Genomic DNA, 19,208 nt, shown 5'->3' with positions numbered 1-19,208 from the left:
AACAAGATCATATGTACAAATATATTTCTCTTTAGAAATGAGTTTAGGCAACATGTGAAAGAGTTACAACCTGTTGTGCTTTAATAATGAGGCTTTGAAGCATGCGTTGGTAATTCTCGGGCTCCTCTGTCATCATTCTCTGTGAACCAAAGCAGAAACAGTAAATATCGTACAGGCGATCACATAAAATTGGTTAAATTGTAAGGAGAGGAGATGATTGTGAGAGAAGGAGAAGGCATACTTTCAACAGAAAAGCAGCAGAGTAATATGCTACCCTTGAGTCTGTATCATCTAAAAGTCCTCTGTCAACATTGAACAAGCACATCAATGTCAAGCATATCCAAAAGACTGGTAAAGTGTAACGCATAGCATGGGTGGGCAAAAGTACCTGAAAAACTCTTTGCCTTCAACTTCTAGAAAAGCTTCTTGATCAGCAATGCATTTACCAATTAAAAGTAAAAGAAGAGCAGCCCGTATATCTGATGTAGCGCCAGGTAGATTCCCTCTTCCTTTGCTGCCAACAGCAACACCTAGTGCAATATCATCAGTCACTGCACCAGCAAGTTGTATTAAGGGCCAGTAGAACAATGATGTTGGAACACGAGCCACTAGCTGCATAGGAGCTATAGCTTGTCCTCGCAAAAGCAATGCTGCCATTGATGCTGTCTTACATATTGGAGTGTCTTGACCAGTGCCCTGACTGGTGCTAACATTTTGTGGCAGCTCATCTTTGCAATCATTATTCTGAAGTGTTTCTTGTGACACACGAGCTTCCATGTCACCTTTGCAAATTTCAGTTGTACACCCAAAAAGATGGCTGAGGCTTTTAAGATTCCCAGAAGGCATTTCATTTGCAGTTTGAAGCCTCAGACATAACTGAGAAAATAACATGTCACACATCTGCATACAAGGAAGTTTAAATCAGAGAAGAGAAACACTGAAGAAAGAACGAAGGCTACAGAAATGTTTTGGTATACCTCCTCTTAGAAAGTCGTTAAACTCAAACATTTGGTCAAACAAATTTGAAGAGAAATGCTGTTCTACAAAAAACATTTTGAGGTTTAAAATCTAGAGCGTAATTACCTAGTGCTTGAAGATAGAATGAGTCATTTTAAACAAATTATACTAAAAAAAATAACTAATACAAACAGAAGTACACAAGGAAAAAATCTTGCATATTACAAGTTCAAATCAAATCAGCAGTAAATATCCATTTCGACAAAAAGGATGAGTTTTCTAAATACAATTGTAGAATCAGGAAGCAAAGACTGCAAAACCAGGTCGATACCCATCATCAGCATATCCTTGTTATGCCAAGATTTTAATCACTGGTTTTGGTGAAGGCATTGCTAAAGCATAAAAAGCAATAAATTAAAATAACTCAATACTTCTAAAATAAATTCTAAGAAGAGATTGTGGCAAGAAATCTTTAAAATGAGCAAGACAGGTCTACATTAAAAAATCTGACAGCAAATGTCATTAAGGTATAGAAGTAAAACATCACAAATTACCTTCAAGATGTTGATATAGTCAGTCTCATTAATTTGAACCACCAGTGATAAAGCAGTGGTCATTATGTCTATAACTGCATTTGCTTTGTCCAAACGGTTTTCACTACAATCAACACCTTCATGGTTTACATGCTGCATCTCACTTTCATCAAGCAATAATTTGCATCGCATGAGAAGTTTCTCCAAAACATAAAGAAAGCCCCATCTGATAAAGTTGTGTTTTGACTTCAAAAGCCCACACGTTATAGAGATAGGCAGTGGAACTTCTGGACAAGTTGAATCTTGATTGCCAGTGACACCAATTTGCTGCTGCAATTTTCTAATGTTTGACCATATACTCCTATCATTATCCTCACTGATTTCTGAAAGAAGCAATTCGACTAGACATATATACCCATGATGGCGGTAAGCATATCTATCTGAGTGAAGAAGTGAGTGTAAAGTAGCCCAAGAAAGTCTAGCTTTTGTACCAATATCAGCTTCTCCAAGTCCATTCTCAATACTCTTAATGGACTTGTAAGATTTTGTTATTCGAATCATATACAAAAATTCATTATCCAATCTGGTGAATGTGCCTATAGTTGCATCAAGTTTCTTTGTGATCTTGTCCAAGAGCTACACATAAGAAAAGGATCCAATAGATTATATCAATGACATGGGAAGCAGTAATAAAGTGCAGAAATTAGTTTTTTGCGCCATCATATCTTTAACCTGATTCACATGCTCAAAATAGACTGTAAGTGCTGCATAACATCTGGTTGCACAAGTGAACACAGAACACAGCATTTATATTTATGAAAAGGAATCACATGTCATCAGTTACAAGAATATTGCTTAAAGACCAAGTGTAACAGAAGGGTCTCATCCATTATCATTTTCAACTGTGTAATGTAATGCTTGCACCTTTTTGGATTACTACAGACTTTTGTAGGACAAGAACTCAAACTCAAAATTCCTAATATTCAGATAACAGTGATAGCAGTGATTGGTGATGCCATGGTAACACTGGAATAAAACATGAATCAAAAGTGGACACCTAGAGAGTATTTGATAGACAGTTTTACAGGTAAACAGAGTGAAAATCAAATTGCAATAGCTCTCAGGCTGACTCCTGAATATTGACCAAGTGATTCTCTCATTGCATGGGTGGCTTTGAGTAAGCTTGTCAGCATCTTTGTTCAGACTAGAGGATTATGGAAGATCAAGGATTGCTATCTAGCATATGAGAAGTACAGAAATACAAGGGCTGTACATCGCTTTTAAAAATTGAGTAACCTGCTAAAATAAACACTAGAACCAACTCTAACTCCCGATTTTTGTGCTTGTAGCCTCAACAGCCTATGGACAAGCAAACTCAAATAGAATTTTATTTTGTTCATCCAAACATGTTATTTTGGATTGTTTGTTCATATATTTCCAAATGCATTCTTTGCTTTGAATAATAAGATATAATAATATTCACTGGGAGAAAATTACCAAATTTTGGCGTTCATAGTTCGGTGAGTTTGATAAGGCTGCAGAGATAGATCTTTTCAAAATCTCTCCAATGCCTTCCACGCCATGCTTAACAGCAATATAAAAGGCTTCAGGTGCATCTGCAAGCGTAAGCATGGAAGCAACAGGTTGAATCTCATCATAGGCATAGGCAGAATTTCCACCAGCCAAACAAGCTTCATTTATCTGATGCACAACATAGTCAAAGAGAACCAGAAATAAATCGCGCTTTTCTTCCCTTGAGTTGGCCCGTGAGTACTGCAAAGTAAAATGAGATAAGTTGCCTTCCTGGACAACTATAGGTAAATCTTGAACCAAGAAATAAACATCATTATTTTACCGAACAGATCCTTCAAAAATATACTCAAAGAAAGCAACATTAGGCCACAGGAGGAAAAAAGAATGCAGTAGAGCATAAACGTATTGGAAGCTAAATTATGACTTATTTCCCCAAATGTTACCAGGGCACCAGTATTATGACTAAATTTTAAGTTAACAGAACTTTTGAACGGTGAAGGAATTTTTTTTTTGTGGTAGAAACTGTTCAGGAATTTCAATGTTGCCAAAATCATGACTTGATTTTATAAATCATATCTCAACATCAATTCTCTATATTTTAACTCAAATGTTTCACTTTAAAGCACTAGTCAATTCAAATAAGAAAATCTAACCCAAATGAAGTAAGAACTGTTCATAAGTATTTCGAAATACAGGCAATTGTTTGAAAGATGAATAACTTAGAGCACACCTCAAGACATATGAAGTCAATTCCGCCAAGATGATCAACTTGTTCAGCAAAAAAAGTTGGAGTAACTGAAGAAGCTTGCATAGCTCCATTTGGAGTTTGATAGAACATGTTTGCCAACATGCAGATGAGCTTGCAATGAACTACTTCTGCCCATGAATGTTCATCGCTGATCTCTACAAGGGTCTTAACAACCTGTAAGTGAAAGAATACAACAGAAAGGCAAAAATAGATGAGTGATACTCCTAAACAAAAATGTAACAATTCACCAGGCAGAGATCAATTCAATGCACCATGAGAGGATACCGGGAAGAAAGACTTCTTTAAATGGTTTGATCAAAACCTAGTCTTAAGCCCTAAATCAAATCTAAACCATGGTTCACCCAACTGCATGCCGTATTCTAAACTACTAAGGTAGAGCGGTAACTCCGTTCTTTACAAAATGCACATGGCTTGTCCATCACATATATTAATCCTTCAACCATTCCCCATCTCCCCCCTATGATTCCAATTCTCTGCATTTATAGTTGATTAATAGCATATGAATACCGGTGGAAAAGCATATAATGCATTCATAAAAAGTAAGTGATGAGAGGATGAGCCTTGGTGCAATAGTAAAGTTGCTCCATTGTGGCCTGGAGGTCACGGGTCTAAAACAAGTAAACAGCCTCTCCGCATGCGGGGGTAAAGGTGCATCTGACCCTCCCCAGACTTTGCAATGAGAGAGCCTCATGCACTGGGTTGCCACTTTTTTATAAAAAGTAAGCCATGGTTTATCAGCTAGAAGCAAACTTCTAGAGTGCAACATATTCATGACGAACTGATGGGGTCACATGGTGTATTTCATTAAACAGAAAGTGAATCATAACATGATAATACTCCACATGTATAATAGTAGCATATGGACTGGTTGAGTCTGGCAAAATTGAGGTGGTAAGGTGGATCCATGGTAAAACTAGTGAAATGCAATAAGATAATGTGCATGCAAAGAAGCCTGAGCAGCCATAATGCAAGATGAAGTGGTCAACACAAACATCTCAAAAACGTGGAACAAATTCTAGGGACATCCTAGTTTTGGGAAAAGGAAAGCATATACAGGAACGGTAAAAAAATGCTTGAAATATTCTATGACATTTGACAATGTATGGCAATGATGACTAGACATAATCCATAAAGCAAAACTATACAAGGCATGATTGGAGGGCTGCTCCTTGTGCATTTTAGAGCAATTTAGTTCTATGCATTCAAGCTAGCTTTTTGAGCTGCTTGGATTTGCCATTTCTCAAGTCAAGCCCAAGGTTAGACCAGAAATTGTCAGGGAAGGAATGTTTAGGCTCATTTCAACTATAAGCTAAGCATTAAAATGAGTTCCTAACAGAGCTTGTTCTGGGCTGAATGAAACAGTTATAGAGCCAAGTCCATGCTGTACATGAAACACACAATTCACTTGCAGCCTTACACAGTGGCATGATGCGAAGACTTCATATTCGAATATGTCCAGTCCAAGCAGATCAATGGCACGCCTTTGCACATTTATAATGCGAATCCATGGTTAATCAAGTTAGAAAAGGCCAAGAAATTATATCCTAGTCAAATTAAGTATTTAAATTGTTACAGAATTGTCAAATTGTTATCATAGAGCTAATGTTTTCAAATCTATCTTAATTTAATTCTTGCTTAATTTGCAACCTGCTTCAAGGTCTTCCCTGTAACTTGGCTACTCATTTTTGCCTTTCAATAACATATTCTCCATGCACCTTGTTCTCTCCAATTGTTGACAAATTAGCCAATTTCAACTTCCACTGCAATAAAGAGTTCTGCCCTGACCATTTTAAGTCCTGAACCCTTGCTATGCGACAGTACTTGCAAGTTATAGCACGACCATCTCATCACAAGCATTGTCCCAGTCAATATTTGAATCTCTTCATTGTGGATGCAATAACTACTACTTGCAAAGGAAAATGAAAGTGCATCATATTGCCTTCCTTCTCAAATAAGTGCTTTTCTATTCCACTATAAGAGAAACTTGAAACTGATGTGAAGTGCATTGTTGACTAGACTTGCAGACCTAATAATAAGCATAAGAATGCAAGCAGCTGCATCCAATGTTCTAGAACACATTAGAATTGCTTATCAAACCATAATTTGAAAGAAATTACCATAGCCTCTAAGCAAAAGATATGACCACGAACTAATGTAATATTTGGAGAAAAAAAGTAGTAGAAAGCTTGGCATCTCACCCTTATGTCAAGACCTTCCAACCTGCTCCTTAATATTTTTCCTCTATCACAAACAAAGTAAAATAGACAGCTTAGAGCAGATGCCCATACAATTTCTTCCCTTTCTTCTGTCTGCAAATAGTCAATCGGACATATTACAAAATCCAAAACAAAGACAATATTAGTTAACGAGCTAGATTAGAGCAGATCTTGAAACATCAAAAGGAACAGAGGAGCAAGAAACAATGACAGATCTGTCCAAAAGTTTCTTTAGTGAAGAAGAACCAATTCATGTGAAAAAACAAAAATCTTTTAGGCAATTCATGACACTTTATCTGTCAATCAAGATTCTGTTCTATCTACTAAAGCATTGTTGGGAACACAATGTGCAAAGTTGTGCAGAAAGTATAACTCGCAATCTCGTAAGAAAGTTCCAATAAAAATTCCAGAAGTGCTGGCTTCTTTTTTTTCCTTTAAGAAAAAGTAGGAACAGCAGCCAACAAGACAAAAATACAAAAATAGAAGAAAACAGATTGTAAAACACTTAGTGTCAGAAAACAAGTAAATTTAACCTTGTCGAAAGCTTTAAGGTCATTGTTGTAAGCATGATTAAAATACTTAAAGCTGCTAAATTAAGCACATAGTTGTCAGACAGAACTCAGGCAGCACTGACCTTGCATTCCCAAGGTTACCTTACTAAGACAAGTTGGTGAAGAAGAGAGAGAAGAAAACATGGAGAGAGGGAGAAGATAAAGGGTTAAAGATATGATTTTCTTCTCGCCACTATCACTAGAGGAATAACAATGTTTTAAGAAAAATAAAGACTTACACCATCAATTCACCACTTCTAGTAAAAAATTACAACTCAGCACCTCATGCCAAAGCTTCTCTTGGGTCTTCTCTCTACACCATCGCCTACCAATCATAATGACCCTAGTGTACTATTTGATTTGCAGGAAAATAAAGATTCATTCTCTGTGCCAACTTCAGCTGCAGGACTATATGTAAAGATGGCTATTCATCCTCCTAATCAAGGAGTTAAACAGGGGACCTATCTATTTAAAGTTGGGATCCATGATTCACCATTAGTAGGATGTCATTTGGATTTGATTGCATATAGGGAGTGAAAAAGAGAAGAGAAACAGGGCATGAGAAAAAGAGTGTCTTGAATGAATGTTAGATGAAATTAATGGAGACTTCTATTGAAGCTAAATGCAGGAGGGAGGGATCTACACATATTTTGGAGTTTGAATTGTCAAGATAGTCTTAATTAAGGCCAAAATGTCTGATCGGTGAAAATTATTCATGCTTTAGTCAACATCCCAATACATAGCTTTAGTTATTTGTTCTGTTTTAACTTTTAAGAATAGGGGCACTCTTGGAACTAAAGTGTAAAAGCTGGGAAATATTTCACATGCATGACAAGTAATATTGTGCATGTGCATGTACATGTGTGTATATACTTGTGGATGTCTATGCGTGATGATCGTAGCGAGGGTCATGTAAGGCATACTAAGAACTGTCTATTGCCTAGGCATTTGCATGGGTAGTTGGCCAGGATCCTTGGGGGGCTGCACTTAACAATGAACGAGCAAGTCAAGTCCATCTGAACCAACTGCAGCAATTCTTCGACGTTGCAATAAAAAAAAATCATAGATGAAATGGAGACAAGTTCAACAAAATCCTCCAAAGGATCATAACTAACAGAAATGATATTCAAACCGGCAATCACCTGAACAAGAAGGCGAAGAATCTCAAATAATATGGCCAAAAGCCATGACTCAAAATTATCAACAGCTGAAGCCATCCTCCGCTGCATATTGGACTCTGTAGCCATCTTTCCCTGTGTCCCCCGTTGTTCTTCAATGGTCAAAGGAGGCTCTTGTAAAGGTTCAGCTTCATCAATTGGTGGAGGATCTTCATGTAACATAGGCTCCAGTAATTGTGCATGGACACCAAGGTTTAAAATTAAATCAAAAGCCCGGATCCTAGAAGCAATTCTCTGAGAGCTAAGCATACCCTGAAAGGTAAAAAATAAAAAAAACAAAATCAGGAAAACCACCTATGTTATCCCTCAAGGAAGTCATGAACCAAAGCATGGCACCTCTAACATATAAAGAGTTAGCGGGGCAGCAATTCCAGGATCCATCACATACCTACAAAAAGAGATTATATTCATATTAAACTCATCCTAATAATACAACAAAAAACAAAGGAGATTAAAAAAAAAGAGGTCAGCATAGATGGAATGCTTGTCAACTGTCTTTAGTCTTGCATGAGATTGCAAGTGGAAAGCTTCATAAAGCTAACGACTTGTTAAATAATAAATATTACAAAATATTAGATTGTCCATTCAACTTTTTTCAGTAACTACAACTTCCAAGAAGGCTAGAAAAGTTCCAATTAAGAAAGGGTCAAAACATAAAAGTTGGAGGTGATATTTGAAATAGAGGCTATGGTGGTGATGAGAGGAGTCATGTAAAATTTATTGGTTTTTATATAAAAAAGAATTCTACTAAATTGAGGAAGGTCAAATTGGATAGAAGTTTGAAAGTTGATGGAAAAGATTATCAGGTATCTATTTTTATCCCGTGCTCATTTTTAGGATAAATTAATTGGAAATGTGCATGCAGAGAATGAAACAAAAAGATTAACACTGAACTAGAGTTGAAGAGATAGTAAAATACTGCATGGTAAAATACTAGTTGTTGATTTATAATGCAAAAATGGATGTTATGCATTCAATAGTGGTGATTTTTCTATCACAAGAGATCTAGTAATTAACCAGTGATTATGAATGAAGTCTATTGATGCAAATTAAAATATAGACAGTCATGGTAGTTAAGGGTCATAGATAAATATAATGCAGAAAAGTAAAAATAATATTTGAATATAACAAATCAGTGGCTTTTGTATAGGCCCAACACCACAACATTTCTGTTATAAATCTCAACTAGTTTAGCCACCATAATACTCGAATATAGATTAAGTGTAAGTAAAGGATAAAACTAAGAGATTGGGTCATTTTAGGATAGGTTTTTGGTATTCTGCCTGATTTAGCTGTCTTGGTTTACCTTAGTTTTGTTGCGAAACATCATCATTGTTGGTAGTTGCTTGACAGTTGATGATGCCTATCACCTCTCCCAAGGATAGAAGCCATCATCAACTCAACTAACAGCTTTTATTTCGAAATGAAGGACACCACAGGAATGTCCTATTCATGAAGTCAGCATATATAAGCTGCTAGTGCAAGGGACTCCATTAAGAACATCGACATTTGAAATTGTAATGTCAAAAGGCAACCAATGGTATTTAAAATTGATTAGGTATCCCATCAAGTAATTAAGGCATACTTAAGGTCCAGATTGCCTATAAACATGCCCAGCAAGCATGTGATTTTACGACAAGCGTTCTCATTCGAGAATCTTATTGAGCTCGGTGAAAAATTCCTACTCTGCTTCAGCAACCACACATCACTTACCTCTTTGACGATGTAAGCTAATACATTAATGAAACATAATTTTATTAATACCAAACAACCAGGATAAGAGCTGGCTCTACAGCATTTTCAGATGGATAAGTTTCTTTAGGTTAACAAACCAAACCTGAACAGAAGGCATACAACTTGTTGCCTTTTTATCATATAGCAGGCTTTGCTCATTAATATTTTAAGGGCCTCTTTCTCTGATGAAAGCTAAGCTCAGCAATTAATTAGGTGCACTTACCTCAACTTCTATAAAACAGGGTGTTAAACTCTACAAAAAGGAGAAGCTTGTTATCGGTGTCAAAAACAAGGAATGAACCTAACCCTTGTTTGAATATGGGGCCAAGAACGACTACATGTGGTATACCACATAATTCATGTGCCTTTGTGGATCCACTCTTATCAATTCTCTTGGAGATGCAAGCACACCACTAGTTCCAGAATCTTCACACAACATACAATCTTTAGCAAGAGGTATTTATAGTAGAAATAAAACATACAATCTTTCAATAGTCTTGTGTTATCAGTATAGAACATTTCATCCATCGGTCAAGTTCATTATCAAGCTAACAAGTTTAAGGACAAGTGGAGAATTTATAAGAATTTTTTGTGGAAGTTTGATAAAGGAAATGAAAATCAAGGTGCTTTCATTGGTCGAGCACACACCAATAACAGAGAGATGCGAAGGCATCCTTTGAATGATTGATGACTATATGTCATGTAACATGATCTCACATTCATGTACCCAGTTTAGGTTCAAACGTTGCAATTTAGAAGATTTTGAGAAAATGGGATGCCCAAAATTTCATGATATTATAGAGAAATTAAAACAAGAAGTGTTAATGTAACATGAAGATAAGATTACAATTGGGAATCTCAAAAGAATTAGAATATGTTTTCGCATCTGTTTGAGCATACATGTCAATAACAAGTTTGATGAGCACACTGACAGCAACATCCGTGGCAGGCTGCCCACTCTGCTTAGTTAATTGCGATGAGGCATTCAACTGATTCACATATGGTGAAGAGGACTCTGAGCAAACTTCAGCTATGACTTCGCAAATTTCAGCAGGATTCAGCCTCAAAGGTTGCTGCTCACTGGTACATGTTTAAGTGGATAATGAGAGAGCAAGAAATTAAGCACATAACAGTTTTCAAATACAAGATGCCAGTTTGCCAGCCAACACAGAGCTTGAAAACCTCTATGGAGGTGCATATATTAGATAATTATCAAGATATTTAACTGTTGCAGCAGAGCTTCTTCATCCAATAACAAGTTATTTAATAGATACATAAGCATTATGTCTTTTCATGATTTGCTAAGCTTAGTAGAGTAAGAAAACAGTCATAATACCAGTCATAGTAAATCCAAATACTAAGTTCATGTCAAAAACCCACTCCACCCAAATTTCTGACAGACAATACCACCCACCCTCTTCCTACGCTGATTCAAGAATTCTACTAGTTACTTTGTGCTGCCGGCCAGGTAACTATAGCAAAGGGATGGAAGTCCCACTTCTACCTTCCCCCACCAGGGAAGATCATGTTCCATTTTTTAGTACTACATATTACCCAACCTTGGCCAAGGGGAAGCCAAAATGTGCCAAACAAGTTCAACCATAAACTAGAACAGCCGTCATTTTCACATTCAATATTCATCTGCATGTGGTAAGGTTGTTAAGTGTGAGGACTTCCCTCTTAAACCAGCTTGAAATGTGAAATGTTTCAATCTTTGTAATTCAGCAATAGTTATTGAACCCCTCACTGGAGGGATACAAGGAGTAGTTTAGGTCCTCTGGGAAGTAGACTTTTAGTTTCCACTATGGGCATGCCTGCAATACATGTCAGCCTTTGAGGCTTTTAAGGTGCCTCTTTTAAATTCATTGTTGTGTATATAATGGTGAAAACAAATGTTAAAAGTTCACCATGAGTTGCAGGTGGGATTATGGAGGAAAACCCAATTCCATTCTAATGCAGACCAAGTCCAGTGGCATCATCACTGGAAAGTTGCATATGAAAAACTTCACAATGGAGCCTCTATTGGCATTCTACCTCTAATTCTTTCATTCTCTGCACTAGAGAAGGGGAGCTGAGGTAGATGAGAATAATTGATCTCCCAAACTACTATTACCATGTTACAGAATCCTGTGCATGTTGGACACCTAGACGAGGCAATCATGTCGGAATAGGTCGGGTCAAAAAGTTGTCAACCCAAATAGGAACTATTTATTAAACACGTCAAAAACCCAAATTCAAAACCCAACCTTTTTAGTGAATAGGTAACCTGCCCTGACCTACATAACCCATTTACTAAAGTTGGTGAAATCAGGTTAACCAAGTTATACACGCTAAGTGGATTTTGAATGTGTTAAATGGATCTAAACAGTTTAAATAGGTTAAGCAAGTAGGGTTAAATAGGTACAGCCGCCTATTTTCACCTTTATTTTGTTTAGCCTCTAAACCCACTTACCAAGTTAAACAATAACCCACCGTCTCAATTCTCAAATTTACTTCCTTCCAACTCCTATAGTGTCCACTGAAATCTTCCCTTCCCTTCAGATCTCGCCCTAGTTGACAAGAAGTGTGCTCTCACTTACCCTAGAGCTTCTAATGATGGAAATTTTTTTGGAAATGGTGTCAATCCGTTTTTCTCATAATGGGATATTTGCTAGGAAATGTGAGTAAGAGTGCAAGGGAAACTAGCAGGAAACTTCCATGGACCACCACCAATGGACTACTTCTCAATGGTTCCAAGAGGTTTCCATGGAGTTTCTCTTAGATTTCTGCTTGTTTTTACATCGCACTTCCCTCTACTTGCTCCAGTAATTCTTCCAAGCATGGTTCACCATACTTGACCATACTGCCCGTACCGAGCATACCGTGCTATACCGGGTAGCAAACCAATACTCAGTACGAGGGGCAAGCAAGTCTTGGCACCATGAACTGACTCATACCGACACCATACCAGGCTAATCAACATGGCACCGGTATGGTAGCAAAACCAATGCTGCGAACAATGCTTTCATTACCATTTCCTGCATTCTTTCGCATTGCGGAAACTATGTTGTTGTCCCTACCCCTTCACAAAAAATAGTTTATCCATAGTATAGAAAGACTTGTTAAATTAGCTTGATCAAAATAGGAGTTTGCCTTTTGATCAACATTGATCTATTATTGGACCTTCCCACCACAAGGTCTACTCAAGTTTTATTTCATTTCAATTAATAGTAGTTAGCTCAACTACCTATCTAGAAAAATATATCTCACATCCAACAGCTTCCCTATATCCTCCACTAACACACTTTCCACATCCACATTAACAATTAAATTATTATTCACACTAATTTGGGGAGTTATGAACCAGCAAAGCAACCTAAGGAAAAATCAAGTTACATAAATGCCTCAAGTTAGCACCATAAAAAACTCAAGTACCATAAGCATATTACTAGTTCGTAATAGGGAACATTGCCTTTTCAACCAAAAAGCAACCAAAGGAGTTGCTTTATAGGCTAGACAACACCTTATTGAAAAATGTAGGGAATGGTACAGACATGAACAGGGGCAACATATTTCAAACCCTTATGGTCAAGGATAAGCTTCTGAAAGTATTTAAAAGAGCAGTTTTTTGATTAAAAATCCGTTTAATCCATATGGTGTGTGTGTGTGTGTGTGTGGGTAGTAAAGTAATCTGGTTGAAGGGGGCCTCGCCATTCTTTGTAATCCATAAGTGCAGCGGCCCCGCCATAGCAACAGCTCCCCCTACTATCCCAGCAAGGCATCCACCCAAAGCCTACGGACTCAAAATCATCCTCATAGGAACCACCTCAACCATCCCAGTGCTTCATGCTTAGAATCATTTTAAGGGCAGGTAGGTTATCATGCATCAAAGATTTGATGATAAATCAAGGGACTTTAACCTTGTCATCATGGCCTTCAACATAACTCCATAAACATATTTCAACAAGTTAATCAACCCATAATTCTTAACACACCTGGTGCCCTTAGGTAAGCTTTCTTTTTGTACTGAAGTATCACCTTATTCTTTCCTTAACTCAAGTTATTGCAATGATTCATGCAGCTTATATAATATTCTCGCAGATCATATGTTCCCTCACTAATTTCAATATATTCAGTGTCTGCTTTCGACACTCAAAATGTTATGCAGAAATCATGGTCACAAGAACTCCAGTTTATTGAATTTTTTCCAATTACTCCTGAAAAATCTAGTGAAAGTTAATTTCATGTCATGGAAAGAGTCCCTTTAGAAGTTCTAGAAACTTCCGAGCATTCATGAAAATATAAAAAACCAAATATTATCTTAAGTTTCATTGAAATATTGCTCAATCGCCCATTTACTGAGATGTGTTGATCTTCTTAATATTCTCTGTTGTTTTCTTCTCCTACAAATAATTTTTTTTTTTTGTTTTTGCAACATATAAACTTCTGTCGTTGCAAAAAAAAATCAGAATCCTGACCTTGTTACTATCTAAACAATCATGATGGCACAGAGAAGTTCAATATCCAAATGCACGCAAATGAACCTACTTACTTGATTATTACTATTGTTACAGGAGATCCATGAGATTGCAAAGAGCTTTGGTTTAATACCTGTAGTGTTTATACTGAAAAAGAGGGCGGGCTCGGGGATGGAATGTGCTTGCTGGGACTTCCTTCCTACAGGAGAGCAAGATATTAGTTACATGCACAAATTCTAATCAACAATTTTGAATTTGACAAAAAAAATAAAGAAATTAGTTTAAACCACGCACTCCCAGATGGCTGGACATAATCAACAATTCTTAGCACAGTAGTGTGATCTGATGGTCTTTTTTTATAATAAAGTAAAAGTATAATATAAGGATCGCCGAACCAGTACCATACCGGTTGGCACCCGGTACGGTTCGGTACCGGTTCGAACCGAACCAAACTGGTATGAACCGGTTGGCCCTAAATAACTTCCATTTGTGAAAGTTCTCTCTCTTTTCGAACTTTTTCTATGAATTTAAGTCTAATTTAATTTTTTTTATGTTTTCTTGATTTTGTTTGATATTCTCCGTAAGGATCGCCAAACCAATACCGGGTGCATCTTATTGTTTTAAAATGATACAAATCATAAAATGAACATAAAATATCTTCAAATCAAGATACAATCAATTACATACTTTTAAAGTCCAACAAATATCCATAATGATATCTAAAATTGGGTAGAGTGGTAATCCCTCTCATAGCGTCCGCTGTGGCAATATGCAATAGCCCCAAAGTGCAAACCGACCAGTTCCCACTAAGTCCAAGTCAAACCAGATCAGTACCGGCCGGTTTTGGCTAAAAATTACCGGTTCTGGCCGGTATTATTGAGGTTCCGGCTACGGGGACAAAACCGTGTTTCTAAGTCCGGGTTGGCTCGGTTTGGCCTGAACCAGACAGTACAGCTCAGTTTGGCAATCCTTGGTATAATATTATAAATGCTCTAACAATATTGTGAACAGGCATGTAATTGTCCTTTTGAAAGGAAAAACAATGCAAAACTAACATGAAAACAGATGAACACCCTTGAAGAATCAGGGTTAGCACATTTTTAGTGAGGACTACAAGGTTGGGTGGTGGGCCTCTCTATAAGCAAAAGTTTTGGGTGTTAAACCTGACCTTGGCCATTGACAACTAGTCAGCTTTCTTCATGTTGAGTTAGCATTGCTCCTGAAAGAATCCTACAAATACTTGGAATATTTAATTTTTTGTCGTACTCCTGGTAGCTTCCTTTCAAAAAGCTTACATCATATTTTACCACAATTCAATCAAACAGTACATCTAAGATCTACAATCTTGATGCCCACATGAGAATGCGAGCAACTTAGGCCTCGTAACTACAAATTAGTTGCAAACATGGCAATAACAGATGCAGCTATGCAAACAGCAACAAGTGATCGAAACAGCCAGAAACCAAAAAAAAATAAACAGCTACTTAATGGTACTAGCAAAGGAGCACACTACCAAACTTGATGAGGAGCTGGTTTCATGCGTTTTGATGCAGTTATGGCTTTTAGATGGCTATGAGATGATGCAAAATTAGTAGCTGCAGTGGCTGTCGAAGGTTGCAACAGGTCAATGTCAAGTAAATCTTGTGTTGCAGAGTAATTCCACGCCTTTTCCTTCATTCTCGCCTCCATGTCCCCCACCAGAAGAGCCGCAGCACCAACTTCTAGGAAACTATGAGTACAGACATCTTGGGGCATCATAAGACCATTACTGTGTCAAAAGACATTCCAGTGAGTTTCTCACATTTTCCCAAATTTATGCTAATCAACCAAAACTGAACTTAAACAAACACCAAAACAATCTCATATGATGTTACTTCGCACATAGATAAGCAGCACCCATGATTTACCTTTCTCTTGTGAAAGATATTTGGTCTTCTCTATCCCCAGGCCATCGGCATTTGAGGAGGTCAAAGAATATATACTTATTATTCTCTCCTCCATCAACTTTTTCTAGACTTGATAATCCAGAAGCAGATGGACTAGAACCTTCTCTCGACTCAAGAGAGTCCCTATTGCTAATAACTTCTGGACTTAGTTGAGATGTAAACGATCTACTTAACAAAGATGATAGAGTTGGAAGAGAGTGCTTTGCAGAAGTTGAGGCACCAGATTGCGCTAGTGGTTGAAATGACAGTTTAGGAATATGTCGTGCCACCAGAGAACGAACATAATGCAAGGACTTTACAAGTGAAGCAGATGCAAAATTGGACACTGGCAGGGAAGGGACAACAGCATTTGATGCTACTGCTGATATTCCAGAATGTTGACTTAATGATTTGGACCACAATGATACTCTTCGATTGGTCACAGATTCACACTCGGCAATTGAGTTTGCACAGAACAGATCAATCTGCCTCAATGTCGGCACCTTTGGTACATACCTATTAGAGAAAATTCAAACAATAACTCTGGTTACATATATTACTGCTGCATTAGCAACGAAACAATATCAATTGAATGCCATGAAATGCCAAAAAATTACATAATTAACTTACCGAAGAAGATATCGTTTTAATAATGCCACGCACCTTGGCACTACGGCTGGGCTGGTCCAAGCAAAACAAGTATTAGAAAAGATAGTGAATAGTTGAAAATGTTTTAATTTTCTTTCATATTTTCCTTTTTCTGATGGATATGACATGATCAACCCTACAAGTTAAACATGGCAAAATTCAAAGAAAAAGTGACAGGATTCAAACTAGAACAGTCAGTCCCATATAGCAATAGGAACTCTAACAAACAAACATATATTATATCACTAATTACAGAAGAGAATCAAAACATTAACATACATGACACAAATATGAGATTAACAAATGTAAAACTAGACGAACCCTTCAGGCAGTCAAAATATAAAGCATTGCTGTCGACATGTTTCCACATAAAATTCATTTCAAATGCATGGATTTCATTTGGTGAAAACATCATGAATACATGTGAAGGGCCTTAAATCAAACTCGGAAAAGAGAACAAAAGCCTGAACAATTTCAGAACATGATAAAATGAGATCTAATCAGCAGCAAAATGAGAATATTCAATTGATGAATAAGCATTTTGTTATAGATTTAGCATTACATCATCAGTCTGTCTTTCTTGCTGATTCAGTTTCACGAAAAGATACATCATGAAAGCTCCTTTTCCCATTTCAAGACATTCCTAAAGATGCACTTTGCAAAAGGATCCAGACATTATCTTTATTTATTAGATGCTTTATCCTCATATTCTTGAAGAGAACATTTAAGTGATGATGCAGATTCTTATGTTCTTATTTTCCAAAATCCAACCATTTTGCTCTTTTGCATCAATGCAGTTGTTTGTTTTTATTATTATTATTATTATTATTATTATTATTTTGAGGATTTTGGTACAAGTAACAAAATAGAGAAAAGAGATGATAGATATCTGAGTGCATAAAAGAATGCCTCTTCAAAATTAACTTACAGAGCAATCTTGCAAGCAGTGATTTGCAAAAGAAACAAAGATCAGCTTGAGAGCATAAAGACCATGCTCGGAACCAATAAGTTTCAGTACTGTGGGAAAAAAAGAAAAACGAAAACCCTATATATGAAAATACCTGCGATCTCTCTCTGCAAGTGTATGTTCTACAAGTACACTGTAAGCCATATCAGTGGTTGATGGGGAAGCTATATAATCCTGCCAGCATATAATCACTTCAATATCAAACACAAAGAAAACTTTATATATCTTTCCTCACAGAGCTAACAAATCAGTTTCATTGAACAAATGAGGAGGCAATCCAAACTGATGCATGAGGCTTGTGGAATAATTATTATAATATAACAATAGTAAAAACAAACAATGAGGTAATTTTTAGAATTAACAAATTTGGTGACTGAATGCATTCAATGTATTTATCACAGATGGAATGCTGGCATTAACTGCAGCACTTCAAACTGTTACAAGCTACCTGGAGGGCTATCAGTAACCAAATGGGGTGGCAAGTAGCTAGAGTTATTGGGAGTACTTTGACATTAATAAGATGTACAAATATGAAAGAAAATGGGTATTGTGGTGGTAGTGGGGTATTTGTGTGTGGAGGGGTAGAGGGTAGGGGAAGAAAGATGAAAACAAACAATCCTTGACATGAGAAAAGAATACAGTAATGGCAAGTTATGGCCTGCAAAGCTCCAATATTGTGCAAGAGCATCATTACAATGTAGTCTTATTAGCGAGGTGCACATCTATTCTAGAATATACCCAAAATCCAGATGGAAGCATTGGGGATGCTTGGTGCCTTTGCGACTCCATGTCATGTCAATGAAAATGCCATGCTCTAGTTAAAATTATAATACCAGTATGAAACTAGCACGCTGTTGTAGGGTGCAAACATATTTAAGCATCATTACACAAGCATGCTAACTGTCAATTAAAAATTGATCTGTTCTGTTCCCAAAAAAAAAAAACATTGATCTGTTCAATGTACAAAGCATCAAACATGTTTAAACAGTTTATTTAGTCAAATTGTTAATCTTATCTATCAAAGCTAATGAGCATATTCTAATTTTTGGACAATTTTACTCCTGGCCCTGTCAACTACACTCTCCAGCAACTCCATGTAAAAAAATATATACATCCAGAACTCAAAAAACATGTGCAATCCCTATAGAAAAATTATGTCCATTCAACTTCACTTAAACATACAGCTTATGTATATCTGATGGAGCTAGGGGCAAAAGTGTCTACAACTTCAAAACCAGGACATTCTTGCAAATATATGGAAGCAGTCCAAATACGTAAAGAGGAAAATAAAGTGGGCCATTTACAGAAACTTCTACCATCACTTCATAACAGAAAAAACTTAAAAGGACATGACTTTATTGGGTTTGGTTCAGAAGTAAGGCCGGAGCAGGTTTTTAAAAATTCAAAGAAGGGAGAAATAACTATTTTGGTCAAAGCTGTTTATTCCTAGAATAACATTTTGATTCCAAATTATATGGTACTTCTGGATCTTCCAAGTAGTTGGAACAATCCCCAGAAAAGAAAAAAAAAGGATTGTGTTTAGGCATACTCTTTTTCTTTATGGGGCTATGGGTTATTCTTTGTATGTTAGACTATCGTAGTCTTTAACAAACCACTCTTAAGAGTAAATGCGGATGGGTTCTTAAGACTAATGTTCTGCGCTAGTTTCTTCCATTCTTAGAACTAAAAGAATCCTGCATAAATTGGAAATCTCGCAAATATATCAGAGGGAGCTGACTC

The 19,208-nt window shown here is 36.8% G+C and overlaps 1 protein-coding gene across 4 annotated transcripts in view; it reads right to left on the bottom strand.

Moving 5' to 3' along the window:
• LOC103703436 (uncharacterized) overlaps positions 1-19,208 on the bottom strand; it is a 28,167-nt gene that overhangs the window by 1,211 nt on the left and 7,748 nt on the right. For 3 of the 4 annotated variants that reach the window (XM_088702286.2, XM_008786274.6, XM_088702288.2), the window contains exons 2-16: positions 17,563-17,642; positions 16,484-16,534; positions 15,836-16,369; positions 15,442-15,696; positions 14,062-14,127; positions 10,372-10,551; positions 8,074-8,125; positions 7,702-7,989; positions 5,991-6,101; positions 3,754-3,945; positions 2,988-3,263; positions 1,512-2,126; positions 389-900; positions 242-302; positions 71-139 (exon numbers count right to left, since the gene is read on the bottom strand). In XM_088702286.2, coding sequence (XP_088558412.2) covers positions 71-139; positions 242-302; positions 389-900; positions 1,512-2,126; positions 2,988-3,263; positions 3,754-3,945; positions 5,991-6,101; positions 7,702-7,989; positions 8,074-8,125; positions 10,372-10,551; positions 14,062-14,127; positions 15,442-15,696; positions 15,836-16,369; positions 16,484-16,534; positions 17,563-17,642 — 3,342 coding nt within the window. The remainder of the gene's footprint in view (positions 1-70; positions 140-241; positions 303-388; positions 901-1,511; positions 2,127-2,987; positions 3,264-3,753; positions 3,946-5,990; positions 6,102-7,701; positions 7,990-8,073; positions 8,126-10,371; positions 10,552-14,061; positions 14,128-15,441; positions 15,697-15,835; positions 16,370-16,483; positions 16,535-17,562; positions 17,643-19,208) is intronic. The other variant, XM_088702287.2, reaches the window with a different exon arrangement.

This window comes from Phoenix dactylifera, chromosome 8 (assembly GCF_051530095.1).
Source record: "Phoenix dactylifera cultivar Ajwa chromosome 8, Ajwa_hap1_PhDact_Kaust_v1.1, whole genome shotgun sequence".
Classification (NCBI taxonomy): Eukaryota; Viridiplantae; Streptophyta; class Magnoliopsida; order Arecales; family Arecaceae; genus Phoenix; species Phoenix dactylifera.
Note: the sequence above shows the minus strand (reverse complement) of the source record. Positions and strands in the feature narration are given on the sequence as shown.